Raw genomic sequence first — 27,999 nt, forward strand, 5'->3', positions numbered from 1 at the left:
GAAGTGACCCTCAGCCTTTTTCCCTTAAGGGTGATGCATTAGCCATTTTCATGATAGCAGCATTAGCATTTTTTTTCCACGTGAGGTTGCACTTCCACAGTGAAATAAGCATGCAGAGGTGCCCAGAAGCAATAAGTGAAATGTCTGCATTAATGCGGTTAATATAGCGGTAATGAGTTTTCATTGGTCAGAAATGAAAGTTGAACTTTAAGTTGCAAAAAAAAAAAAACAATCCTGACATTATACAGCAACATATATATATATATATATATATATATATACACACACACACAGCTGGAGAACATCGTGTTTTTTTCTTTTTTTATGTACCTAAATACTTTCTGTTTTGCAGAAACAGTTCTGAAAGCACAGTGCTGCAGCCCAGTAAATTATTGAGAGCTACTGTCTCTTGTGTCTTTCACTCATTCCCCAAATCTGATTTATTTTTTCAGTGCAGGAAAACAAACTTTGATGGGAAAAGTTCTGTCAACACTTATCACAATTTGTAAGGTAACAGCAATTTCAGATAAAGAAGCAATATGATTTTTTTTTATTTATTTATTTTTTTTTGCCATTTGTACTATTCAGTTGGTCTGAAACGCCTTCAAACATTGTTTTTAAACAGACTCTCTAACATGTAAGTGCGACATGCTATTAATAGTTTCTGAGCTGTGAGAGGACAAAGACTTCCGTCCGGTTCCATGAGATACTGAGACACGTAAAACTCGCTGCAATTTGCTGTTCGATTGCAGATTTATTTTAAATTTGTTAGGTTTTTGCGCCACGCAGGCCTGCAGGTTACATAAACATGCATTGCGATACCATAAGTGTAGATTTCAGACTGAAATGTCCTTACAGACGGAACCTGCTCGCCGCTGTCTGAAGTCTGACTTGTCTGCTGTAAATTGCGGCCGTTAATGGGTCTATTAGGGGTTGTTGTGCGCGTAGTCGCATGACGTCACGTCCTCGCGCGTTGCGTCTCCCTCTCAGTTTGTCATCATCACAGCGGAGGAGTCCGGATCAAACGCCGTTTCTTTCTTTTTTTTTTGTCTTTCCACCTGCTGAACGGATTGTATTAGTTTTGCAGCTTTTGGGGGAATTTAAGTGCGCCTTCAAGTGCGTTCAGGAATGTGATGTTAATTAAAGTGAAGTGAATTCCTTAAATAAAGTTGATTGGTTTAGTTTGGTCACAGCTGTAAAGTTTTGCCCTCAAACCCCACCGGCAGCTCCCGTGTCGGACCAGACACACCCGCGCTGTGTGTGTGTGTGTGTGTGTGTGTGTGTGTGTGTGTGTGTGTGTGTGTGACGAAGCGGCGGACAAACGGAGGAGTTGTTGTGGGGGAGCAGGAGGAGGCGAGGTGGACATGGTCCACCGTCGGCGCGTCTCTCTGCGTCTCACTTGTTCGTGCAAAACTCCGGCAGGTTCGCCCTCTGTGGTACTAGGTGCCGGACTCGGGTCGGGAGTTGGGATTCTCGCTGTTGGATCTACAGGATGCATCATCACTTGAACTCGCACAATGTCCAAGCTGAAGAAGAGCGGATCTGCCTGACAAGTTCGCCTCACATTTTCTTCTAAGAAACCCGTCTTTTTTAAGCCGACATACGAAATCCCCTGCAGCGCAATGATTTTAACAACTTTTGTCTTTATATTGACCTTCCCGGGTAAGTGACGCTTAAAATTAATCTCTTGAATTTCTATATTTGGACTGTAATACCTGCTCGTGTACAGTTGAAAACTGCGCCCGTTTGTTTACAATTCAACTCAATAAATGGCGCAGACAGCGGCAGTAAGGCGCACGCATCACCGAACAGATATCATGTGTTTGTGCTGATTGTTGAGGCACATTCAGTCTTCATAAAGTTTGTCTAATGCTTGATGCATCTTTGTGTAATATTTAGCAACGGTACAATTAAGTATTCTTCAATTAAATAATGTTGATTGACTGATTGTGTTGGCCTAATGTGTGCAAAACAATGTCGACAAACTAGAACAGAAATCTGTCTGACCCCCCCAACTCCCAGACTCCACGCTCACCTTGCGGGGTGACAGCAGCCCGACCTCCCGGGCCGTCCGCCTGGACTGCGTAAAAGCCAGTGAACAATGTCTGAAGGAGTACAGCTGCAGCACCAAGTACCGGACGATGAGGCAGTGCGTGGCGGGAAGGGAGAGCAACTTCAGCGCGGTCACCGGTCTGGAGGCGCAGGGCGAGTGTCGCAGTGCCATAGAAGCCATGAAGCAGAGCCCCCTGTACAACTGCAGGTGTAGAAGAGGCATGAAGAAGGAGAAGAACTGCCTCCGGATCTTTTGGAGCATATTTCAGAGTTTACAGGGTAGGCACTGACCCAGAGTAATGATTAATATACTAAATGTAAGTGCACTTATGAGGTGGATGAAGTATTTGGGAGCTTTTTGTGAAATGAAGTGAAATTCCTGGATTTAAAATTTGCTAACGCATTAACCCATCAAAATGTGAAATCGACAAAGAAATCATGGAGTGATGGAGTAAAACATACAATATTTACATTTTAAATGGGCATTAGTGGAGTAAAAGACTTGCGTTTTTGAAGGACAGTACAAGTACTTCAAATCTGTCTTTTAATTCAGAGGCCTCTGTTATGAATCTGTATGCGGTACCACACATACATTACAGTGACATGTAATATAGCGGCCTGTTAATAACGGAACCTAATGTGAGCTGGAGAACACTGCACTTGTAACAAAAGGAACCCGAGGTCAACCTCCTTTACGTGCTCTCGTCTCATTACATGACAACATATTAAAATGTACAAAGCAAGCACTCCTTTCAATTTAAGTAATTAAAGTGGATAAGCCAGTTAACCCTTGAGTATAATTGAAATTATAATCTTATAGACCATCAGATAACATCCAGCCACAATATGTTTATATGTTTACACCCAGAATTCCAAGCACACACTGTTGACAACCACTTGTTTCCCTCACAGGTAATGACTTGCTGGAATACTCTCCGTATGAACCAGTCAATAGCCAGCTCTCCGATATCTTCCGCCTCGCCCCCATCATAGCTGGTAAGACGCTGCTTTTACGTTGCTGACGTTCCTCAGGTTTAAAGTTTGGACATTGTGCAAAGTTACGGCGCTGTAAAGGGATTATTTCTCAGACTTAAAGTCCCCACATCACTGCTACGAATCGTTCACTGTTTTACAGCCACTCTCTTCGGTTGCCGTGTGGTTTCAGGCTGTAGCTTTCAACGGCAAATATCCTTCACAAAAACTTTTTGTCTGCCACTGTGACCTACTGTACACAAAGCAGAGTAATTTTGAATATTTTGCTTTTAACTCTTGCAGCAATCATGAGAGGTCTGCATGCTTTCCCCCCCCCACTATCACTGTACTAGCACAAGAAGTAGCATTTATGTGCTACTTTTGAATCAGTCATCCTTTTTAGAGAAGAGCCCATGTTGTTTGAGCTTCAGAAGCTTTGCATTGCTGATTCCCAGTATTTAAAAAAAATGAAAAATCCTGAACAGAAACGTTGCTTTCCGTTTGTGTCGTTGTGAATCTAAATGCCATGCATGTCCTTAAATACCAGTGCAGGTGGACTTGGGAGCAAACACCTAGACAGGTCCATATTTAGACATGCTGAGAGCTCTCTCTCACACACACATACACACATATACGTATACACACACACACACACACACACACACACACAGTGGAGCAATTAACCATCTGTCTGAATTCAATGCCACTGATGGAACAAGAGCTGTATGTGTGACAAGTGCACCGTTCTCTGGCACTCTTAAATGCTTTCTGGCTGCAGGAGGGCATCTGCTGCACTGGCCAACTACCATTCCAGAGGAAAAAAAATGGTCATTTAATTCTCTCTCTCTCTCCCTCTCTCTCTCTGCTGTGATTGAATCCACTTAGCGTATCACAGTGGCTCTGCTTCACATGCGATGACATAATGGCTAACTGTATTTCAAAACGAGAGTAAAGAAAGTATTTATTGGAATTCGGATTTCTCCCCCGTGCTGGTGTAGTGCAAATGTAATGCCACGACGGGTCAAGCTAAGCGAGACTAAGAAGAATTGGAAGAAAACTGTAATTGGAAAAGCGGCTAAGGATTCATGAGGCTTTCAGATAATGGGTGCAGTAGTAAAACAAAACAGGATTAAAGACCCAAGAAGATGAATCAGCTGGAAATGCGCAGGCCATTATTTTACTGCAAAATCATTTGTCTGGCGTAGCTGAGATGAGACAGCAGATCCAACTGAACTACGGTGAAATGTTTTAGTTTTGATTAAGATACTCAAAAATTGGATTTGCTGCTCATGTGCTCTTCTTTCAAAGCCTTGACTTACAATACGAAAGACAGTTCAACTTAGTATTAGGCGCTTTTATACAAGAGAGATGGAACTGGACCTGAAAAGCCAGTGTGTAAACCAGACCAAAAAAAATACACACATATATATATATATATATATATATATATATATATCTGTATACACATCACTTAATGGTTTAGATATCAGGAATCCATTTGCCATAAGTGACCTCATTCCCATTTGCAGCTAAGCCAGGCCTCAGGCAATCGGAGTGTAAAATAATACACGTGAGCCAGGACAGAATAATCCATACCATATCCCATGGGTGCACACTACGCCGAATGGCTGAAAATAAATCCTTCTTATTATTTTCAGTGTCAATTTAATCCATTTTATCTTTATAATAATTCAGCAAATTACATTTTATAAAACATGAGTGCTATGAAATGAAGCAGTTACTAACTGACTTCTATTAACCCTTCGTGTCATTCTCCTTTTGATTTAATTGGACTGTATGTAATTTGCCAAGTCCTGTGATATTATATAATGACATGACATAAACATAAATAGCACAAAGAAATCAACAACACTAAGAGTCTATAGCCATGCTGGCAGCTCTGTGAAGCTGCTCTGCATTGTTACGCTAACAGGGTCAGTGCTAACACGCTGGTGCTAAGCAAGTATGTTCACCATCTTAATTTAGCCTGCTAACATTTGCTAATAAGCCCTAAACACAATGTTCTCAAGCTGACGAGAACGCCAACCTTGCCGATACCAAAGTGCATCTGCTCATTTCATAGCTTTTAGAAAATGCAACTTTGATCAACCTATTTGGAATAAAACATGGTTTTCATTTATATAATAAGAAGCATTTATTTTCAGCCATTCAGAGCAGAGAGCATCATGTCTTAGCAGTTCACTCATGGGACATGGTATGGATTATTCTATCTTGGCTAACATGCGCTTTATTTTACACTGCGATTGCCTGAGGCCTGGCTTAGTTGCAGACAGGAATGAGGTCACTTGTGGCAAACGGATTTCTGATGTATAAACTATTAAGTGATTTGTTTTTTTTTGTCTTAAAGCCGCCTTTGGCTATTTAAACAGTGCGATACATTACATTGCAGGAATGGGTGTGGGACACACCAACACTTTGTTAAATTATCATTATTATTATTGAATACTACTGTGGTGCTCCACTGCAAATATTTTAATTGCCATTTACGTTGTGACAAATAAATAATGAAACAATATATACAGTTCCATTGCTTCACTTTGGGTTAAATAACCGTAAAACATAACTGAATGCTTCATTGCTACACTTTATGGAATAAATGGAAAAACTGCATGTGCTCCACAGCATATTTGTTGCAAAGTTTGCATGTTTTGTTTCAGGCTTTCTGAAAAAATATTCCAGTGCTCCATTTGTAAATCAGTGGTTCTCCGTGAAGCTGGTTTTGAAGGTCTGTTTTCACCTGAGAATAAAGCAAAAGAGATAGCACAAGCTGCAGTACTATAAGTGATGCTTTTCACAGTTCAAACTGGAAACGGGGATAACTTTAATCCTCAAAGGGGCTCAGACAGGGATAGAGGTTGGCCCACTCGTCAAACTCACTTAACAGTGGACTCATGATCTCCTCCTTGTTCTCGTTCTTGAAAATACATTTGCTTTAGTGTGCCATTAGTTAGTATTGGGAACCGTTTATTACCTCAAATGCCCTAGTAAGGACATAATTCTGACAGACCTTATACTCATGTTGAGGGCAAAATTTAGTGGCAAGAGGCTACAGATGAGCGATGTTGACTGGATCATCTTGAAAAGCAGCTGATTGCGATCCCAAGACACTTTAGGTCTAATGTCCAGCTCATGGAACCTCCTGCTCTGGTGTGTTTCCAGGACAGTTATGTAAGAGTGGATGACCTACAATGAATAGATCAACTTCTTTTTAGGATGCCAGAAGTCCCAGAGTCTGTAAAAAAAACACCTGAAGCCACACCCTGCTTTATCAACTGTTTTACTCTAAATGTGACCAAAATTTACAGAAAGAACATCATGCCATATGGAAGAAGACTTGAAATTAGCAACCGAGATCATAAACTCATTTGGAAACTGTTTACTGATGTAATAAATCAAGTTAGAAGTCATTTTCTCTTAAACTAACATACAAGAAGACAACCAGTGGAGTTGCGTTCTATTCAATCATGAGATTCCTACACTGAACCAAGCAGTTTTAGTGCCAGAACCTAAACAACCTTTGACCATTTTACAATGTTAACCATCTGTCAACGAAGGTCCAGTATGCCTGTCACTGATACCCTCCAACTGTTGTATATGTCATGTTGGGAATCGCTGGAAATTAACCTATTTATTCATTAGGTATGAGGACGTTTTGTTGAAGGCACAGACTAGTATTCAAAGTTTATTAACAGGACTCAGGATTTTTGTGAATTCGAGCCTCTATACATTTAAATTATATACTGACATAATCTGCACTGAATTGTCAAGTCTTCATAATGAAATGTTGCTTCATAAAAAAATTAAAAACAACTGACTTCTGTTACAAATGATATTCAAGCAGGATAACTGTTGTGTATAATTTGTTACTGAAGGACGTAATTAAAAATTTCAAATGAGTCTTATAAAAGGGACAATATTTTTAATATTTTTGGACAGTGTTTAACATTACAGATTGATTTCTGCTCAATTCTGACTGTTTTTTGCGTGTTTTCTTAATCTTAGATCTTGATAAATCTAAGTTTAAACCTCAGGGAAATTAGTCATTATGAAAATACCTACTAAATACCCACACGTACGCCTGATTATTTAGTATTTTGAGGAAGAAGAAGAGAGTGAAAAAAAGCATTCTTTCTGATAATTTAACAGCAAAAACTGCATATTTAAATTTACCCTGCTATGTGTGGGACAACAAAGCCTGTCTACAAGGCGCAGAAGAATAGAAATGAGGCCAATGTTCCTGGCAAATGTGCTTTTCTCACCTGTCCTGTTTCTACATCTCTCTGTTCGCTGTCGGTCTCACCTGTTGCTTCTGTTCTAGCTGGCTCTCTGACAGCAGCATGTTGGATAAAGAGAGAAATTAAGCGGAGCAAAGAGGGGCTGAGCAATAACATTCAAGAATAAGATTTTAACTATAAAAATGAAGAAAATCAATACGAGCCCCACTGCTAGCGTGGCCAGAAACAAAGACACCATCAGTATTTATCCATTCCTCATGTTAGACTACTAGTATGACTCCTCTCTATTTTGAGCCCCCCCCACCCCCATTAATTCAATTATTTTTTTTCATTTATGGCTTCCTCAGAAAGCTTCACTAAAGATATCTTATAACATTATTAATTAAAACCGAAAGCCGTGACATCCAAGCCAATAACTGCTAGAATATAGTCTCCAGGAACAGCTAAAATTAAGTGCTGTGTCATTTATAAAATCGATGAACAAGAGCCTCTCAGAGATTTAACACAAAGCTGTTGTGCCCACTGAGGGAATGATAGAACTACAGACGTGAACCTTAACAGACGGAAAATAGCTACTCTACAACACATCGCGTTAATGTTTTTAAAAATAAATGTACTGTTGTACTTCGCTGGGCCATTAACAAGAGAAACTCAGGAAATTCATAATGTACCTGCAGCTTTTTGGTTATTCTTCTTTGCGAGGATTCTTTCAGGGCACATCTTGTACCATAACATTCCCAACTCAATATACAGTAAGTAAGATGCTTTATAGAGACAAAATGAACTGATTCTGCATTTCCTCAGCAAGCCAACACCAGTGATATACGATTACAAAATAAGAGTAACACATACAGAATGAGCAAGGGAATAAATTCAGCAGTCTAATTCTGCCCTTTAGTCTGTTCTAAATGAAAAAATAGTTTAAATCAATTCTACATATTTGCATCCAAAGATTTTTTAAAGTTAGAAATATGTCAATGTATATAAGCGTTGATAAATAAAACCATGTTTCTATGCAGACATGCGTCCTGCCACTCATGTTCCCATTATAACTGTTATAAACTGGAGCACAGCTTAACTGCATTAATGTTTTCAGTGTCAGAGTAACAAACTTAAGAGCTTTTGAAAAAGCCCTCTAGCCAGTTTCTCGATTTACATGTAAGCAGCAACTCTTGCAGAGGAAATCTCACTAATAAGAGCCCTATCACTGATGCCAGTGTCTTCCCCCTCTCCTCCCAGTCTATCTTTGTAACTCATCAGTAGTCTTACAGAGAATCAAGTTGGTGAACAAAAGAAGAAGCTTGGCATGATGATTTTCCATTGCAAAGACCTCAAGAATAATTCAGCAGTTGCCTGAAGCAAGAGATTAATCCTCTGTTGACACTGGCCCGGCTTCCATTTGAACTCTGCCTGTATGAGCAAAGTGCTCCAGCTGAGCATCAGAGCGGTCATCAGTGTGAAGAAACACTCTTTATCTGCTGATGTTTTTATACACAGGACTGCTTTCATCCAGAACAGCGAATCACCTGAACACATTTCCTTTCACGTAGTTCTGCTTTGCTTTCGCTCTGTCCCACTGTAACTGCAGAATAACACAATTTAATCCAACTGAGTTAACCAGAGGGAGCTCTAAACCCAATAATAGGCACAAGTTGCGGATTAGAAGTATAAAATTTGCTTTGGCACCGTGTAATCTGATACGAAAACTTAATTTAGTGGCTTGAAGTGAAACGAATGAAACTTTATCCCATATATTAGCAAGCACGCTGTACTTCAAGCTTTTACCTTCTTCATAACAAAAACTGCATAATTCACTTCTAGATGTGTGCACCAACATCTGTAAAATAATGTTATCTAAAATGATTCACTGGAATGTATTATGTCCACCCCTTCCAATGCATTAGGTAATTTATTTAAATGAATTTAGCAGGCAATATGAAAAACAAAAATAAACTTTTTTGGATTTGGATTTGGAAAACTGCATGTCAATAGTTCATGTCCATCAAACCATGGAAGTCAAAGCCATACTTTTCAGCAGCCATTCTCAAGTATCTCAAAATCTCTGTGGGAGACACTGGATTTTGTAATCGCTTTGCTGCACAAACAAGGTGTCAAGGTGTGGCCGTGGCTCTGCAGGTGAAGGGGGTCAGCTATTCCTGTCAAAGTGTCCTTGGACAAGCAGTGTCAGACCAGCACATGGCACAGTAGTGTGTGCCCAGGCGTGAATGTGTGTTTGAATGATCATCAAAGCTCAACATAACCAAACCTTTAAAACAACAGACACTTAGTGAAGCCCGAAGTTCAGCCCACGCTGAGTGTAGTTTACTGTGAAAAGACATGCTATGTTGAGGGGACATGGCTTGAAATGCTAAGGTGTAAAATACACTATACAGACAAAAGTATTGGGGCATATGACCACCAACAGGGACTTCAATGACATTTGGAGCATTTATGTGGGAATTTTTGCCCTTTCACGCAGTAAAGCTTTTGTGAGGTACAACAGTGATGTTGGACCAAAAGACCTGGCTCGCAATCTCTGTTCTAGTTCTAGTGCTCGATGGGGTTGAGATCAGGGCTCTGTGAGGGCCAGTCAAGTTCTTCCACAATAAAGTCATCCAACACCATCTTTATGGACCTTGCTTTCAGGGCACAGTCATGCTGGAATAGAAAAGGGCCTTCCCCAAACTGTTGCCACAAAGTTAGAAGCATAGCATTGTCCAAAATGTCTCGGTATGCTGAAGCATTAAGATTTCCCTTCACTGGAAGTGAGGGGCTGAGCCCAACCGCTGAAAAACATCCCCATAAATAGACGTGTCTGGATACTTGTGTCTATGTAGTGTACCTGAGTATCATTTATTTTTCTGCTGTGATATTGAAAATTTGATTTGGCCGTGACACATTATCAGTCATGAACACACACACAGAGTCATTCACATGCTCACTAAACCACTCCCAACATTCACTGCCACTCTGCCACATATGAATCTTAGTGGAAGGTGAAGGCTCAGTAAAGCTGCTTGGAGAGCAGACATTCTTCACTAAGATGACTGTACCCGATGGCTTAGCCATGACAAGCAGTGCGCAGGGAGCCCATAGTGGATATACAACCATGAGTGATACAGGCAATGGCTAATCATGGCTTTGAGATAAGAAAATTAAACGCTGTAGGCTTCAGGTGACGCAGGATGATGTTTTTAGTCAGGCATGGAATTATTTGATGTGAGCCAAATGTACCGTGCACCCATATGCACAAACATGTACACAAACCCACAATTTGTCATACCTTGTGTATTACTGCTACACAGAGACCCTCATCTACGTGCAAATCACCCTGCACTCATTCCAGCGGAATGACATTCACATTTTTCGAGTTTCAAAACATCTCAGGGCTTCAGGCTTTCTTTACATCTCTCAGACTGATAAACAGAGGCATAAATCTACACAGCGATGGCTTTAAAGTACAGTGTGTAGCATTTAGGCGGAACTTTTGGAAGAAATGGGATATAATATTCATAATTGTAACTTCAAATGAGCCTTTCGCATCTTCCTCTTCCATGGCCATGTTGCAGCACAGTGGCCCAGACTTTTTACCAGTCACAGCTGGCAAGGGTGAAGTGAGGGGTATTCAGTTGGTTGGAATCTGCATCCACACCATTAGATACCACTATGTCCCACGCACTGGGCCTTTAACCACTAATGCTTAAAAGCAGGACACTAGAAAAAAAAATACAGTCATTAGCAATATTATTTGGAAACTGCTGATGGTGAGGCAGTTCATGATTACATTTTTTATTGGCCAAGCAGAATATCACCCCTTTGATTGGAGTGGATAACTGACTTTCTAGCGCTTTATGCCCAGTCATCTTAACCTCAAAACATACTTAACTTTCGTACCTAGTCAGTGTGTCAGGATTTTCAATCTCAGCATATCATTTGGCCACATGGATCAAAGGATTATGGTTCACAAGAGTCCCACTGTCCAACATCAGCATCCTTGTGATCAAAATCATCCTGAATATGGCAGACACCAGCAATGCTGAGGTCATTGCACTTTTCTCTGAATGAGCACAGGATGAATGACTGACTGGAGGATTAAATGAAGGAAAGGAAAAGCTGGAGCTATAGAGACTAAGTGAGATTTTGCTAATTACATGGGTGCACTTAATAAATGGGTCTTGGGTCTGGTCATAAATACTGAGACTCTGAGACATGGATTTAGTGATGCTGGCAGGAAGCCTGCTAGAAGGCAGGGAGCCATGAAGCGGTTGGGCTCTGACCACTGCTGGGGTTTTTTTTCTTCCCATTATGGGAAATGACAAAGAGTGCATTAAGGGGAGGGTTTGATTTAGAAGAATTAAATAAAGCATTGATACATTGTGAAGGACAATTTTGGACCATTATCTAGACAGCACACAGAAAATCTGCAATAGTCTCATTTTGTGGTTTTTAGTATTTGGGATAGTGAATTTTGAAGGGAATAAAAATACACTGTAGAATTAAACCAGGTGATATGACTAGGAAAACATTTTATATATATCTATATATATCTATATCTATATATAGATATATATATGTATGTATGTATGTATGTATAAGTGCACTATTTTGGCTGCATAAATTAAACTAATCTCTCTCTCTCTCTCTCTCTGTCATATACAAATTAGGCAACATCTACATTTAAAAAGGTGACTAGAAGACAATGGACAGAATGAGTCTTTTTCACGTTAAACTAAATTCAGATTATAAAATCTGAAACCCTGACATCCATTTAATATTTACTAAACACAACCCTGTTTATGGGCTTGTCCCATTAGTGATGCTGATCATTTTCACTGATCAAGCTAATGGTTTTAACTGAGCTTGTGCAGTGGGTTTCACAGTAAGTAAGACGTTTTAAAAAGCAAACCTCATGTTGCCTCTAGATTTCACAGCTGGATCTTGAGGTCACAACACTAATACTCTAATAACTCTAATACATGTTCTTTGGAGGGTTTTCATGCTACATTTTTACATTATTCTCATCTACATTCCTGAATTGAAAAAAAAAAAAATTGTATGTATGTTGTTAAACCTTCAATGGGATTTCCTAAGTTCAGGTATCACAAACAATGGACATCTTGGCAGCTTTACAACAAAGAAATCTGGTTCTCATAGTTTCACGTTTACTTTATTAGTGTACGTAACCCCTCAGGACAACATAATTAACCTCTTCTTTGAGATTCATATTTAACCCTGCCTGGCTGGTGGTCTTTCAGAAGGCCTTTTGTATCAACCTGTTAGAGGTCAAAGGGTCAGATTCCACTGTTTGCTACAGGGGCTTGTTATTCGGTCCACATCAATGGCAACATGGTGGCCTTGCTCAGGGGTAGCAACTTAAGAAGGAAAAGCGAGGTTTGGGTTTTCTTGAGCCTGTAGGTCTTTTAACAAGATACGTTATGTTTTAGGCATACGTAAAGGATTTAAGTTCTCGTTATGCACTGCGAGGCCAATAGACTAATGATGCAAGAGAGCTGAATAATGGCTATAGCTCAAGGTTTAAATGGTATGTTGGAGCAGTATTGTAAAAATGCTTGTTCACAAATCAGCTTTTGGCAGGTGTCTGTGAGATCTATTAAAACATGTCTGGTATTTTTCTGCATTTAATGGAGAAACAAGACAATAGAGATATTTAGGCACTAAGAGGATTACACAGACAAGTGAAGATTGTTTTGTAATTCTAATTACAACCTTAGTGTAACACACTAAATTAAATAGTGTAAGCAGCACAGAACAAAGCAGAGACAACTAATAACAATCTTCAGTGTCACCCTGTGCGTATAACTCATTGTACTCTTGTGGGAAATTTGAATAAAGTAATTGTCGAAAGCAATCGTTGAGCTTCGCTTCATCAACAGCGTGTGCGATTCTCCACTGAATTTGAATGCGGACTTACATGGTTTATGGACGTCAGAATTACCTCATTAAATACAAAAATGTTCCTGAAAGAAAAGGTTTGTTCCTGCTGCGGGGTGTTGCATCTATTTGGAGTCACACTGACCTACAGCTTCAACAGCTTCTTACTCACACTTACTGTAGCGTACACACAAGTATACAACTGTGTCTTAATGCAGTGCTTACCTCAAAGTAAGAACTTGAGAACATAGGAAAGCATTTTCCTCTGGGTTACAGTAAATGAGGCAGGACTGTCACACCTATGGCCCAAGAGCTACAAACAGCCACTGAAGGATCACAGCCCACATCTCTAGGCACTTGTCAGATGTAAGTAATGAGTTTTGTAATATGTGATTAACCCAAGGTTCAAGAATGTATTCAGATTTAATCATGGCTCATTCTGTGGTGCATGAAAGAGTGCAGTGAGCTTCAATTCCACCTCAAAAGGCAGAATTACAGAGTTCATTCTTCCATGCTCAGGCTGAAGATACAGTTTGTGTTACTGTGCAGAAGTCAGTCCAGCAGAACGGACTTTAAGCACAACAAATGAGAAAAATGAGATGTGAGAGCCATTGTGATGGCCGTGCAATGCTTCTGCTGTGGTGGAAGGAAACGGCATACTGGAAGGGAAGCAAAGATGGGTGATTGGGATTACGCAACTCAAACGGGGTCCAAGATTGGCAAACGCCACTTCCCAAATGCTTGTAAAAATCCATGTTTGCAAATAAAACACATGAGGTCAGCCAGCAAGTGCAGGCTGCTGAAATAGGGCTACTTCACTACAAACTCTCAACACATTTACTACAACAGGTTACAGCTGACTAAAGAAAGTTAACTAGCCTGTATGGCATTCACTTCTCTGTGACTAATACATGACTAATTCATCTATTATTATAGCTATGCTTGTTTATTTTTACAGTCAGTGGTCAAGAAGTACTCACATACATATGAAGTAAAAGTACCAATGCCACACTGCAAGATTACAAGTCAAATACGAAGATATGTTCTTTTTATAAATAAGTAAAGGGAAGACCAGCAAATCATTTTGGCAGAGAAATCAAAATGTTAATTTTGGACTCTAAACTGAAACCATGGAAAACGCATCGTGTCTGTGCAGGTGTTTGTATTTTCAAAGTGTTCATTTTCAGTGAACCAGAGGACAACAAAAAACACCCTCAAATTACACATACAAGATGTGACGAACCACAGTGGGATATGCTAATGTGAGTTGTGTACTCCGAGAGATGAGAGGTCAGTGTGGTCTAATTGTAGCATTCTGTTGCGTATTCAGGGGTCTGATCAGAAATGCAAAACCTAATGAGGTCTGATAACAACCTCAAGTATTTACCATTTAGCCAGAAAATTCCAAACATGCAACAAAGCAGTCGCAACAAATGAATTAACTAGAGCAAAAAATCGATGCAATAATTTATGATGGGAAAAAATTTGTTTAATGCAGCTTTCTGCGATGTAAGCATGAGTTCAACAAGGCACATAGCTCTCATACACGCTGGAACTGCTTATAAGAGATAGCTGGTGGATGATTTTTTTTTTTACATTGTTTGCAGCTTTCTTCTTGCTATTTTATCCCTTCATTTTAGAAATTTAGAAAACTTAGTACTTTCCGATGTATCTACGGATTCTGACTGTGGATGGAAGCGGATAAGTAAGGAGAGATGTAATTAAACTGTTTTTGAAACATATGCTTAATAAAGAAAAATGATTCACTAATTCACTCAGGACTGTTTTGAAGCACTGATACATTTATGAAAGATAAACAACACTATGACCTAAAAGCAAAACATTCTAACAGAAAATATAAAATCATGCGTCTCTCCTCTGGCTTAGGTGAGCCTGCGTCCACAAAGGAGAACAACTGTCTGAATGCTGCCAAGGCATGTAACCTGAATGACACATGTAAGAAATACCGCTCAGCTTACATCAACCCCTGTACTAGCAGGGTGTCTGCCTCTGAGGTCTGCAACAAGCGCAAATGCCACAAGGCCTTACGTCAGTTCTTTGACAAGGTAATTCAGCATGCTAATTTTGAGAGATACCTGCAGCTTTTTGCGTGTGTGTATGTGTTTGATTTGGCTGCTCAAACCAACGTCCAACCCAGGTGTCAAATGTCAAAGGAAAAATGTTGTTCTGTTCCAACATTTACCTCCACTAAATGCTATTTTTCACATTTGGAGGCAGCCATAGTGAATCTGTAGTCTCTAGTTTCACATTTTGTCACCATTTTACAACCAGGTATTTCTAACATAGATTTTTAGTGTGTGCTGCTCAAGTGCTCTGTTACAGGTGAAAGTTAAGGGTATTTTTTTAGATGGCAAGGAAGAGGAGAGTGTTGCAGATATCAACGGACACCTGGGATGGCGAAGTTTGCTCCTCCCTCAGGCTAAAACGCCACCTGCATCAACATGTGTTCGTTTTTTGTCCCCCTCCCCTCCCCAAAATAAAGGTTCCAACTAAATACAGCTATGGGATGCTGTTTTGCTCCTGTCCAGCGGGGGATCAGACAGCGTGTGCAGAACGCAGACGACAAACAATTGTACCCGCCTGCTCCTACGAGGATAAAGACACACCTAACTGTCTGTCTCTTCAGAACGCATGCAAGACCAACTACATCTGCAGGTATGAAGACACAGAGGGATCCCCAACACAATTAATCTTCTGTCCAAAGAAGTCAAATGTTCTTTAGACTGAACCCTAGTTTCACAACTACAATTTTTCACATCTGTCTTTAGATGCATTTGTAAAAACAATTTTGCCTCCTTTATATAAAAAATAAAAAAATCTGACTTGTAGGAGGCACATGTCACCTGCAGAGAACTTCCATAGTAATTCAGATGGTCTATTTTAAGAGAAAATAACTACTCTTCTTGTGCAGTAAAGTGCAAACTGAAAACTGAACATTCATAATGTTAACTTACAGAAAGCTGCCAGTCTGAGATTGTACACATGCAAGGACAGTATACCGTATGGGTGTAAAGTGGTAGCAAAGAAGGGGAAATGCAGATTTATTTATTTATTTTTTTAAATGATGATGTTAATCTGCAACTTTAAATTATTGGATAATTGCTCATGTAATTACTCATAAATGACAAAAGACTCATCTTACTATGAGCTTGACATCTATCAAATTAGCACCTATAATTTGAATCTCTATTTTTTTTTTTTTAGGTCAAGGTTGGCAGACTTCATCAGCAACTGTCAGCCTGAAGCCCGCTCCATATCTGGCTGTCTGAGGGAGAACTATGCTGACTGTCTGCTGTCTTACTCGGGTCTCATTGGTAGGTTTTAAAACTGACTTTGAAATTTGCAGAAATTAATGTGCAAAGGAAAACAAATAAATAGCATGATAGGCACCAGATCAACCAGACAGCCACAGAGACCAGAGCCACACTGACATCACGGTTCATGGATCACAGAGCTGTACAGGAATAGTTCTCATATCCTCAGTCTTCGCTCTGTCACCAGGCTTCATTATGTAGAAAGGAAAAATTAGGTCCCACTGTGTTTTAGTAATGAGATCTGAATGCAGGGCAACAGTGACCAATTGCAAGCTCAACAGGCAGACATTTTAATCTACAGCACTCACTCAGGTTACACCCCTCTAATGGGCCCCCCCCCGACTTAACCACTCATCTCTGTCTACGGGCACAGAAATTTGCATGTACTTGCACAGATAATAAGTATGAGCCTACTCAACCCTGCGGTTCCTTTCTATTCACTCACATCAATCTGACAAAAACTAAAACTGGTTTCCTTTGAGATTCTGCCTATGAAGTTCAATTTGTCCAAGTTTGATCACCACTGTTGAAACCCAGTGGGTGTTAAGAAACATCACAAATCGCTTTTAATTCAATTCAGTGTAAGTCCTGTAGAATTAATAATTAAAGGCTTCATATAATGTTGAACAACTATAAAAAAACCAATAGTATGATAATGGGATCATTTTTTTTTTCTCTCTAATGTTGCAGGTACGGTCATGACACCCAATTATGTGCGATCACTTGGTATTAGCCTGTCACCATGGTGTGACTGCAGCAGCAGCGGGAACAGCAAACCAGACTGTGAAAGATTTGCTGAGTTTTTCACCAACAATCGATGCCTACGTGAGTTCACAAATCCTTAAAAACCAATTTCCCTTTCAGCCTTGCAATATTCTTTACTGCATAATGTCTGCCTGACCAGTTGGATTGCCAAGATTTAAGCCATAATGACTTGAAACAAGAAAATCATGTGATGGTTTGCCATGCGTTTTTCTTGTTCTTCGTTAAAAATAGGATTTCTCTCACTGTGACTGTTGTTGAGCGTTTCTTTTTAGGGGTTTTTTTCCCCCCCCACTCAAATGTGAGTATGAGTGGCATTCAAACTCTACAACAGAGCAACTTTGAGTTGCAATGTTCTTAAATGCTGTGACAACAATTCATTCTCAGTAAGTATTTACTGTGATTAAGACTTGCTGAACACAAAGATTTTTTGCCTACATCCTATTTGACTCACAGAATGGTAAATATGTCGGGTTAATGGTGAGAAAATTGCATTACGTAAGTTATTTTTCAAGTTTTCTCATTTCAGGCAGCTCTGAAGTTCATTTTTGTGAATCATAGCTATTAGAGGCAGACACTGCTTTTAAAACGGCTCTTTATAAAGGTCATTTCTTTCTCCTACCCAATTATATAAGGTATCAATTAGAAGCAGCTTTTAGTTGGACATTAGCAGAATATTTTTGGCCATGCCACTTCAGTTCATGGCCAGAAGACGTCTGCTAACTTACTAGATGTGTAGAATGTATTTTGAAAACAGGACAATCCGGGAGATAGTGCTGATTACATGCAATTATAACATTTTACAGCTGAACTGAAGCATTGACATTGGATGCACATTTTCTCACCTGTGCTGTATTTTCTCGTTTTTTTCCCTGATTCATCCTGTCCAGTAAAACATTGATTCTGCATATGTACGGGACCAAGAAAGCCACCAATTCACTCATTGTATTCCTGCAGGTAATGCCATCCAGGCATTTGGAAATGGCACAGATGTTGGAGTCTGGCAACCCCAACCCCCTATTCAGCCTACTGTACTCGAGCCTAGCATCACTCGAAGGGGTAAAGACCGAACCAGCAATGCGCTTGACGCACTGACAGACATGACCAAACTGGATCTTGATGGCGACTCTTTATATCACATCTGCGGGACTTTACAGGTGACGTTTTAAAAGACGAGGGATTCTTTGTTCGGATATAAGCTGCCTCTTCTCTTCTGATGTACATTTCAAAAAGAAAAGAAAAAAATGTATGGAGTAGAGAGAGAAGTCGTCACTGCATAATTTCAGATAAGATTAAAAGGTCATCAACTAAATGTGCATCTGTGAGGTCTGAGAGCAGGGTTGAAAAAAATCATTGAACATATTTTTAATTTTACTCAATGTTAGGCAGTGTTATCTGACTGTATAGCATATAGGTGCTTACAGACAATATGAACTTCTAAGTGTTTTTATATATATATATATATCCAAAAAATAGAGCTACCTAAATCTGATTCTGACTCAAACGGATGACAGTCAGCCAGCTAACACCTCCACTGATCTTATTAATGGAGAAACTTTATTGGCTCTCTATTGTAATTCCTCGCTGACACAAAATGGCACCACAGCATTGCAAGGTAATTAGTTTCAATTTTCATAATAACTACTTATCTCAGTGGAGTAGTTCGTTTGCAGTTAGTAGCTGTGTCTCTTGTCTGCACTAAAAAAAAAAGCTGTTCTCAATGGATAATAAAAGGACAAAGCTGAAATCCTTTCACATCATTACAAATAAATCTCCAGTCTTTTGTCCCTTATTAATTTTGAAGGAAGCAGAAACCCTCTGAAAGCCTCCGAAACAAAAAGTTTCAGAATTCAAACTGAGACCTAAACATCAGGTTAGAGATCTATTCGGAGCGCCTGTCTGAGTGTCAGACGTCTGGCTCTGTCACCTTGATGGATCAGGGATGGTTTTATGATGGCATTCACAGAATCCCCCCTCCTGGGCAGAAAGATGAGACGTCAGTGTGGAGTCAGAGTTTCCAAAGCTGTCATGTCAAAGCTAATTGGTTGCCACAGTAACATCAGAAATGGCCCACAGGGGTTGTGTGCCTGTGACTTTGTGAGTATGTGTGAGTATGTGTGTGTGTGTGTGTGCAGGGACACCATGTCATTGTAAGGTTTTTGCCACATTTTTTTGTCCCTTGTATTGAGGTTTGTGTTTACTCAGATCCCTGTTAGCTTAGTGACACCTAGTTGCTCATGGTCAGACCCACAGCGTGGGACTTTCACATGTAAACGTATTTCACATTTCAGAGTGTTTAAGTCTGCTGGCACACAGGCTGCTATGGGAGAGACGGAAGTCCCACGCTGCAGATTTTGAATAGAACAACCGCCTTGCTGGTGTATGCCTCCTCGCATCAGACAAGCTGCAAGTTTACATCCATGTCTGTCCAGACTCATATAATATATGTGGTGGCTGATGAGAGAGCTTCACCGCATGGTGCAACGACAATCACCTGAAGCCCAATAATATCAACACCAGTGAGTTTGTGGTGGACTACACTGCTTCAAAAATGGATGATGAGGCAAAGAAACTAAAAGTTCTAAAATGTGGATGCTTTACAAACATCTTCAACCCTCCAATATGGAATATTCATACAATCAGCATAGTTTTACGGTGGACACCCAAGATTGGTGTCACCACTTCAGTGTCTGACCAAATGTGAAATATGGTGACAGTCTGCCCTTCTGTTCCTGAGCTACCTTTGACCACCAAAAGCAAATCTGAAGACGTCCCCTCAAGGTAGCAATGGAGTAGGCTATCCTGGGATCCTGAAATCCTAGTATCCTGAGATGTTGTGTTCCTTAGAATGTGTCCAACCACCCGCATGAGCGCACAAATCTCAGAGACCTCGTTCCTCGAGTTTAAGTAAGTGACGCCAGAAAAATTCATAGCAGACACACATAATGACATGCAAATGGATATTAGTTTTGAAATATCAGACGCAATTGCAGAAAATCAATTCAGTGTGCTGATTTTGACATTTAACATCATAACTTGCATGTTTTGCTTAAATGTGCTTATCGGCACTCCTGCCTCTCTGGAGCTTTTTGGCTTCACCAACGCACTTCAGACCTCTGCTTTTCTTCTCAGATAAATACTATGGGGCTGTATTTTTAAATAAGATGATATCACATACTTTAAGCGAGACAATCTATCATATTGGCTTTTAATGGCGATAATATGATTTATCACCAGTAAAAACATCCTCCAAGAGGAAAGACCTCCTATAGAGCAATTAATCATTCTTCTCCAGAATCCAGGTTCATGGAATTTTTCTGCTTAAGAACCAATGCGTGGATTGTTTATTGTGTTCCCAAACCACTATAGAGTCACTTTATCATTTTCTGTGCTCCATCTCTGTATCTGTGAGTGTGTATTTGTTTGTTTGTGTGCATCTGTGTGTGTGTGTGTATGTGAGCACAAATGCTTGTGGGCATTTTTATGTGTGGTCGAAAAGGTCTGGAGCTGTCTGAGAAAGTTTTAATCTATTAACTTGTCATAACCTTGAGCTGACACACACACACTTTAATCATACACATCTTGCTTGAGGAGGAGGATTATACAAGGAGGTCTTTATATTTCTAAACTATGGGACTTGGTGGGCACTAAAAGTATTATCATAAGCCTTATTGTTGTACATATTCTACTCTACAAGTGTAACAGCGGGAGGTTGGCTTGATGTGGTGATGATTTTGCTCAACCCCTTTTTTTTTTTTTTTTTTAATAACAGTTCAACTTCCAGGCCTAGACAATTTCTTCATTTGGCTGCACTGCGGCTGGCTAAATGAATGGCAATGTCAAAGAAGCAGTCTGCTGTAAATTTCATAGCATTTTTGCAGCAGAACCAGCCGGTCTGTGATCTTGACAAACAGGAAAACACAATCAAAAGGGAATGAAAGTTAATGCTTCTCTGCCTTTTTTCTCGTTTCTTCTTTCCAGGCCCAAAAACTGGTGTCAAATCAAACAATAGACACTGCTCTGTGTGTGGTAAGAAATGTTTTCTTCTTTCTGTGCATGCAATTCAAGGTTCCTATTCGAGCAGAAGCAGAAGCGGATTTGTGAGGCCAATAAAGATACTGATTTAAGACACAACATCAGATATTTTTATATGGATCCTTTAATTTTGGTTCTGTGAAAAACTGCGCTGAGCAACATTTTACAGTTGAAAAATAAACCTGAAAATGCCCTAAAAGTCTGTAATGGCAACACTGCAATCTTTATAACGTGAGCAAATACAAGCAACACCAACAAGTAGAGTATCCAAACAACAAACTATCAGTGTGGCTCTTCTTTTAACCAAATAGGCAGAAAAAGGCATCCCATCCACAGCAGCTGGATGGGAATGTGCTTATTGTGATCCTTTAAATTTCAGATCCATCCATTTCAAAATACATGTCAACTTGCCACTCAATTTTACACTAACACTATGGTCTTTTTCCTTCAGAACCATCAACTGGATGAGTCCAATGGCTCAAATGCAATTGCTAGAAGCTGGGCAGCTGCACTCGCCCGGCGACACCCCTCCAGCATGCTCCTCACCCTAGCCTTTGCTTTAACACCAGTGGTATCGCCGCTTGATGATTTCCAGCTTTTGTAGGATCAACACTCAAACGTGATTCAGCTCATTTTACTTTAGACACCTGAATTTGTCTTGGAATGGCACAGTGACAACACTGAAATGGGGACAACGGCGGATTTTATCTGCTTGCACGTGGACTGGTGCTTTGTTGAAAACACACCTGTTGAGACTATCGCTCTGATACCAGCTCGTCTGGCTTCCATGCCTCACTGGGGGGGGGGATTTGGTGACTTCGGTGACTCAGATTCACATTTGGGAACACTCGTGTCTTGGAGTTAAACCCCGCGTTCTGATAAATTCACTCTGTTGGAATGTGTGCAACCAGTGCACATATGACTGAACGGGCTACCGATGTGCTGAGCAGCGAAGTGAGGGTAAAGATCTTTGTCTCTTTAACTGTGTTTTGATTTTTTTTTGTCCTCCCAATAAACTTGCTTTAGCTCAACAAAGAGGAAAACCTAAGTGTCGATCTTAAAGTGTCGTCTACGTTATGTCAGACACACTGTACGAAATATGTTTCATAACTCATTTAAACACGTTTTGTCAGAGTGTCCTCAAAGGACAAAGAGAGATCAGCCATAAGAAAGTAAGAATCTTCTCTTCTACATATTCAGTACTTAGGTATAGATCAGTTTTGTAGATTTGATTGTTATGGTGGTTTGTGGTTTTATCACATCGCCTCTAAAAGAACATTTTGTACATAAGATACATAATGTGTACACTCTATTACAGTATGCTGCTGTTAGCTCGTAACATATTGTCTGTAATGTTTTTGGAAGTCTTTGTCAGTAACTGAGGACTGAGGCCTCTCAGCTTTATCCGGTGTAGCTATGATTTCTAAAATGTGATGGGGTACGGTTCTTTACTCATGTGGTTACAGATATGACTTTGTGTGATTATATTTTCATGGCGAAGTGAATAATGTCATCTCAAACAGTATTTTTCTTGAGGATTATCAAACTATCTGTAACAACAACAAGAACATGAAGTATTAAAAGTGTCTTATGGCTAAAACAAAGTAAAGTTATTAATCTGTTCTACTGAAAGTGAGTATGTTTTGATGGCTGGCCCTGTTTGGTTTTATTTTTTTTTTTTTAATTGCTGTTTCTTGGTAGACAGCAAGGAAAGACTTTTCATAAATAAAGAATGTGTACGTAGCCACGAGCAAACGCGAAAGACAAAAGTCAGTAGACTCTAATGGCTAGCAAGAAAACACTTACATTGTTATATACTTAATTGCACCCTTATTGTTAGAGATATTAAAAGAATGTACAACATAATGACAACAGACACGGCGCTTGCTTTTCAAGATCCTTGCCATTTTAAAACTAAGTGCAAAATGTATTTGTTAAAATGACTGACATCTCAACTAAAGCCTGCAATGATGCACTTCTTTTTAGTCTTTGTATCAAACTTTTTCTTTTTTTTTTTTTTTTTTTTGAAAGGGTCAAAAAAGGTTTCGGGTTATCTAATTTAACGTTAAGATATTACCAATATAAACCTGAAGACATCTGATTCAGGAGACTACTTTATGTACAAGTAGACATGAAAAACCTTTTAAATTTTTGATTATATGTTCAGTGATTACCAGACAGCAGAAATAAAAATGGTGAACTGTGACTCGTGCTGGTTTCTACAATCAACAGCGAGTGAAACATCCTGATGTTTTGGCTCATATCGCTCCTGTTTTTCCCCCCCAAATGTTAGATCATCAGTTCTTTTAGCAGCTAGGAGGGACTCGTGTAAAGCAGGATTATAAAATGGCAGACAGACCACCATTGTCAGTCAGATCACATCAGTCCCGGGTGTGGAGTGACACAGGCGGACAAGGACGCAGCCCGCAGAGGACAGACTGCTCAGTGGACAGGAGGGGAGGGGGGGGGGGACGCGTCTCGCCAAGAATATGGCCCACCTGTTTTGGCACAGTGATGGAGTACATGACCTGGAGATGGGGCATAAGATATATTAGACTTGTCACAGAATCGAAAAGGGCTAAAATATCCTCATCACGTTATGCATGAGATGGAAATGACAACTGTCCATTCTAACTGATGTAGGAGGGAATAAGGTGATCAGGCACATTTGAACACATTTCACTTCTAACAGATCTTAGTCATCATTTGGGACAATAGTTAAATTCGTTAAACACGCGAGAAGTTACAACCAACAGCTGATTAGCTTAGTGCAAACGTCTGAAACTGAAGGGGTGTGGGGTGAGCTTTTTCAGCTGTGATAAATGCTCACTAAAGCACTACATTTTTAGTAATCCAAGGCTGAAAAAAGTTAACAAACAAAAACACTTTTTTACTTTAGCTAAAACCTACGGTGCCCAATGGTTTGAAGAAATTCATCTCTTTTATTTATTTTTTTTTGAAAATGAAACTGTGACTAGTGCTGGGTGGTATATTGACTTTATACGTTATATTTTCAAATGTGATATATGACGAGACAAAAAAACAGAAACCAGAAGGGCAAACTCATCTGCTGGCAGGAGAAAAGTAGTCAATCACTTTTTTTTCCCATCAGTACACCCACAGGCTGGCTGCTCTACTCGCATGTGGCCTCAATAAGACATTACACTGACTGTTTGCTACGGAGCTGGCAGGGTAAAGTCCAGCTGAGGTTTAGATTAGGTTCAGGATTGCAGTGCATGTGTGAAACGGATTCTTGTCTAAATATACACTTCAAAAAAAAGAAAATCATAAAAGCATCAGAGCCAGCACAGTTGTGTGAACCCTGTGATTGCACTCTGTTTTAAATCAGTCAGATATTGTTGAAAACAACTAAAGGAGCATTCTCAGATAGGCCCATTTTTATTAAACATATTTATTTTATGTAATTTTGTGATTTACATGTTGATGCATGCTGCTTTATATTTTCAGGGAACACAGAATATCAGTCTGCTTTTATCACAGTCCGTTTCAATCAAAGCGATGGTGACATTGCACACATGGCTTTAACTTCATATTAGAAACGAGATATATACTGTGTATTGCCATTCACCCTAAATATACAGAGATGTGTTTTGGTCCAGAACCACAGACAGGAAGTCACAAAGTACTGAACGCACATGAACACATTGTTAAGCTAATGAATATACTGTACATCACCAACCTTATTTAGGGGATATTATACCCTGTGTGTCATGCTACTCAAGCACATGGTTGTTTTGTGCCAACCACAGCATAGTATAGTCAAATTTAAACTAAAAATGTAAACTTTTTTTTCCCCCTTGATTGCAGCAGCTATGACAGTATAATTCAGTTGTTGAAAATTTAAGAAGGCGACATGCATATTAGTTCCCTCGGGACAATCATCGTCATTAAACCTATGATAAATATTACTGCTCTCCAGGTTCACCGTTCCTTTGCCATAAAGCCCCGAGAACCGGGAGATAGCGTTTTGAGACTCCCCCCTTTCACGACTATAAACCCCACTGCAGCTCTGCTCGATCCAAATGTTCACCCTTGGCATAGATTAAACAAGATACTGATAAAACAGTTCAATCATAGCAGCACTGCCTGGTAAGAATCAAATCTAATTACTGCAACTTTGACCTCACCGCCAACATTGTTTCAGCGCCGCAAAACTACTCAGTGGTTTTCACCTTTTCCATTAACCGACAGAGGAGCAGCAATTTCACTTTATTGCTTTCTTTTTTTTGTGTGTGTGTGTTGTGTCCAAATGTCAAGGTGTGTTGGACTTTTCACAGTAAACACTCAGTTATTTGAGGAGCTTCCCCCTCACGCAGCGCACTGGAAAAGATGCTAATAATGCTAATCGTTGACTGCACAGTGAAGCCAAGATAACAAGCTGTGTATGACTGACAAGATGGAAGTGACTGCAAGCTTTTTAAATTCCTGGATGGACAAAGAGTATAGAACAAAGTAAATATGACAGAGCTGAAGATGACCTTTTTACTGTACAGGCTGCAAACAGACACAGTTACTTGCCTTGACCTTGAAAGTATTTGTTCAGTCATCATCTTATCTTACATGAATTGATATGACTTTTTTTTTTCTTCACTATTGATTTGATTTGAATTCTGTCTTTTTGTTTTTCATTGTCTGTTGTGTTAGTCTATAAAAATTGTCCAAAAAAAGGGAAAAAGTCCAAGTTGATATCGTTAAATGTCTAGTTTTGTCCAATCAACACCCCAAAACGCAAACCATAGTCCCTTTACAAAGATATAAAATAAGAGAACGGGATAAGATAATCCTTTGCTAGTCCTGCAGTGAGTGAAATTCACAAAACAGAGAAAAGGCAACATCTTTGTAAAAGCTGGAATCAGAAAATTATTGGTATTTCTACTAAATTTATGATTCAGATTAGGCTAAATTAATATAAAGTGTTTGGAATTTACCAATATGATAATTTTATTTAAAGATGAATCGAGGTTCAGATCAAGATGCTTGGACATGTCAATAAATCAGGACCCTGTAACCTCCCATCGAGGTCAAACGGACGGACTAGATGCCGAGACATATCTATCGCTCCATGATCCACTGTGCTTCATCTGTGATGAAAGGGACTGTCAATTTTTTCAAAAATAAATAAATAAAATAAGGGCCTTACTGAAGAAACTGGGTCATTCACTGGAGTGATACTGAGCGCCAAAGTGTGGACCGTCATGCATCTTAGCCGGTACTTCAGCACCACGGAGAGCAACCATTTCCAGGCTCGACCTGGGGTGAAACTGGAGAATATGACACCAGCTGTTCTCAATCAAACTAATGACTCCCCCACATGAGAGCTTGCTCCATCTTCCCTTTGAATATCTCATGGTCATTCATTTTCCACAAGAGGGTGGGAGTCTGCGCTCTCCTCCACCTCATATCTGTGTGTTTGCTAAAGCAGTCACTTCCGTTTTAGTTTGAAGGAAGTATTGCATATTGCAGTTACATCTGAGACCTTTGTCCAGCAGCTAAGTCCTTCATGAAGGGGCAGTACACCCGGCTGGTTATTAATCATTGCAACAGACATGACACTTTAAATGACTCAAGCTGAGTAAACTTTGTGTTTTCAGGCTATTAGATATTAGCAAGCTCACAACTCACTCAAGAGTTGTTATTTGGCCAAGCAGGTTCTGAGCCACTCACTTCTTCTCAGCTCAGAACAACAGAAATTGGAGAATGGTCACAGTACAAGTCCTTCTCAAAGGCAAAGTGAATCCAGAGCCGGACAAATCAAACCAACAAGCAGGAAACAGGCTACAGTTCAGTGAACTGAGATGCAGAAATCTAAGTTGTTCATCTAAAATGCAGCTGCAAAAAGATATGCAGAAGAAATAATTACTAACTATTCCAAAAACTTTCATTTGGAGCAGTCTCCAAGTTGTTGTGTAGCTTTTACAGGAAGCGGGTGACCATCAGGGCACTTATGAAGCTTAAGGTTGGCAGTGAGTGCAGCTGAGGGTAGCATCGATCCCCAGAAAAGGAGCTCAGCACTTTAGATGTAATTATGCCATGAAAAACACTAAAGCAGACTGTTGTATACACCCATTGACTTTTTCTGTGCTTTGCAGATAATACACTGTGTAGAGAAATCCTGCAGATACCTCACATTACCTCAGATGAAAATAATCAGTTAAAGTAGTACTCATAGTTCACCATTAAGACAATCAAAATAATGCACCTGCCAAACAACCAAAGACAAATGAGCTGTGCCTCAAAAACAGATTTGCACTGTATGCAGAAAGCAGAAGAAAGAAGAAAAACAATCTGCAGAAGCCACCTTTGAAAAGCATGAAGAGCAGCCACATGGCATAACTTGATACTCCCAGGAACTTACCGTGCCGAAGAGAAGAAGCAGCTTATCCTCAAGTTATTGCCAGAGTTGCGCCAAGGATTTCCACAGTCCCAAGAAAAGTTTCCAGTTGTAAAAGCAAGTATGTGCCCACTCAAACGTAGTTCACTTATTCCCCCTTCCAAAGCTGTCCGACAGCGCGCCGGCCTCTTCATGTTGTTTGGGTGATTTAAACAAACCGCCGCGTTGCAAGTGCGTTGTTTGCGTACGTAAATAATAGACCATAGCAATGCTTGTAAAGTGGGGGTTTAAAAAACAAAACAAAACAAACGCTTTTAGCCCAGAAAAATGTGTTGAATTTCTC

The 27,999-nt window shown here is 39.8% G+C and overlaps 1 protein-coding gene and 1 long non-coding RNA gene across 2 annotated transcripts; one reads left to right on the forward strand and one right to left on the reverse strand.

Moving 5' to 3' along the window:
- Nucleotides 1-927: 927 nt before the first annotated feature.
- LOC124052622 lies at nt 928-27,997 on the reverse strand. The gene is made up of 3 exons (XR_006842023.1): nt 27,681-27,997; nt 2,036-2,254; nt 928-1,061 (listed from the first exon to the last, which is right to left on the reverse strand). It is a non-coding gene; the product is annotated as an uncharacterized LOC124052622 (long non-coding RNA).
- On the forward strand, nt 1,057-23,004 carry gfra1b (gdnf family receptor alpha 1b). The gene is made up of 10 exons (XM_046377094.1): nt 1,057-1,662; nt 2,023-2,331; nt 2,965-3,048; nt 15,060-15,238; nt 15,676-15,848; nt 16,398-16,507; nt 17,198-17,332; nt 18,227-18,426; nt 21,251-21,298; nt 21,756-23,004. The coding sequence occupies exons 1-10, from the start codon at nt 1,623-1,625 to the stop codon at nt 21,906-21,908; spliced, it is 1,431 nt and encodes a 476-aa protein (XP_046233050.1). The 5' UTR covers nt 1,057-1,622; the 3' UTR covers nt 21,909-23,004.
- Nucleotides 27,998-27,999: the final 2 nt, after the last annotated feature.

Source organism: Scatophagus argus, chromosome 21, assembly GCF_020382885.2.
Source record: "Scatophagus argus isolate fScaArg1 chromosome 21, fScaArg1.pri, whole genome shotgun sequence".
Taxonomy (NCBI): domain Eukaryota; kingdom Metazoa; phylum Chordata; class Actinopteri; family Scatophagidae; genus Scatophagus; species Scatophagus argus.

What these genes read in the sequence shown, in the direction of transcription:
- gfra1b (XM_046377094.1), top strand. Translation starts at nt 1,623, where the DNA reads ATGATTTTAACAACTTTTGTCTTTATATTGACCTTCCCGG. An exon ending in TACGTCAGTTCTTTGACAAG is followed by an intron (nt 15,239 to 15,675) that starts GTAATTCAGCAT and finishes CCCAAAATAAAG; the next exon opens with GTTCCAACTAAATACAGCTA. An exon ending in ACATCTGCGGGACTTTACAG is followed by an intron (nt 18,427 to 21,250) that starts GTGACGTTTTAA and finishes TCTTCTTTCCAG; the next exon opens with GCCCAAAAACTGGTGTCAAA.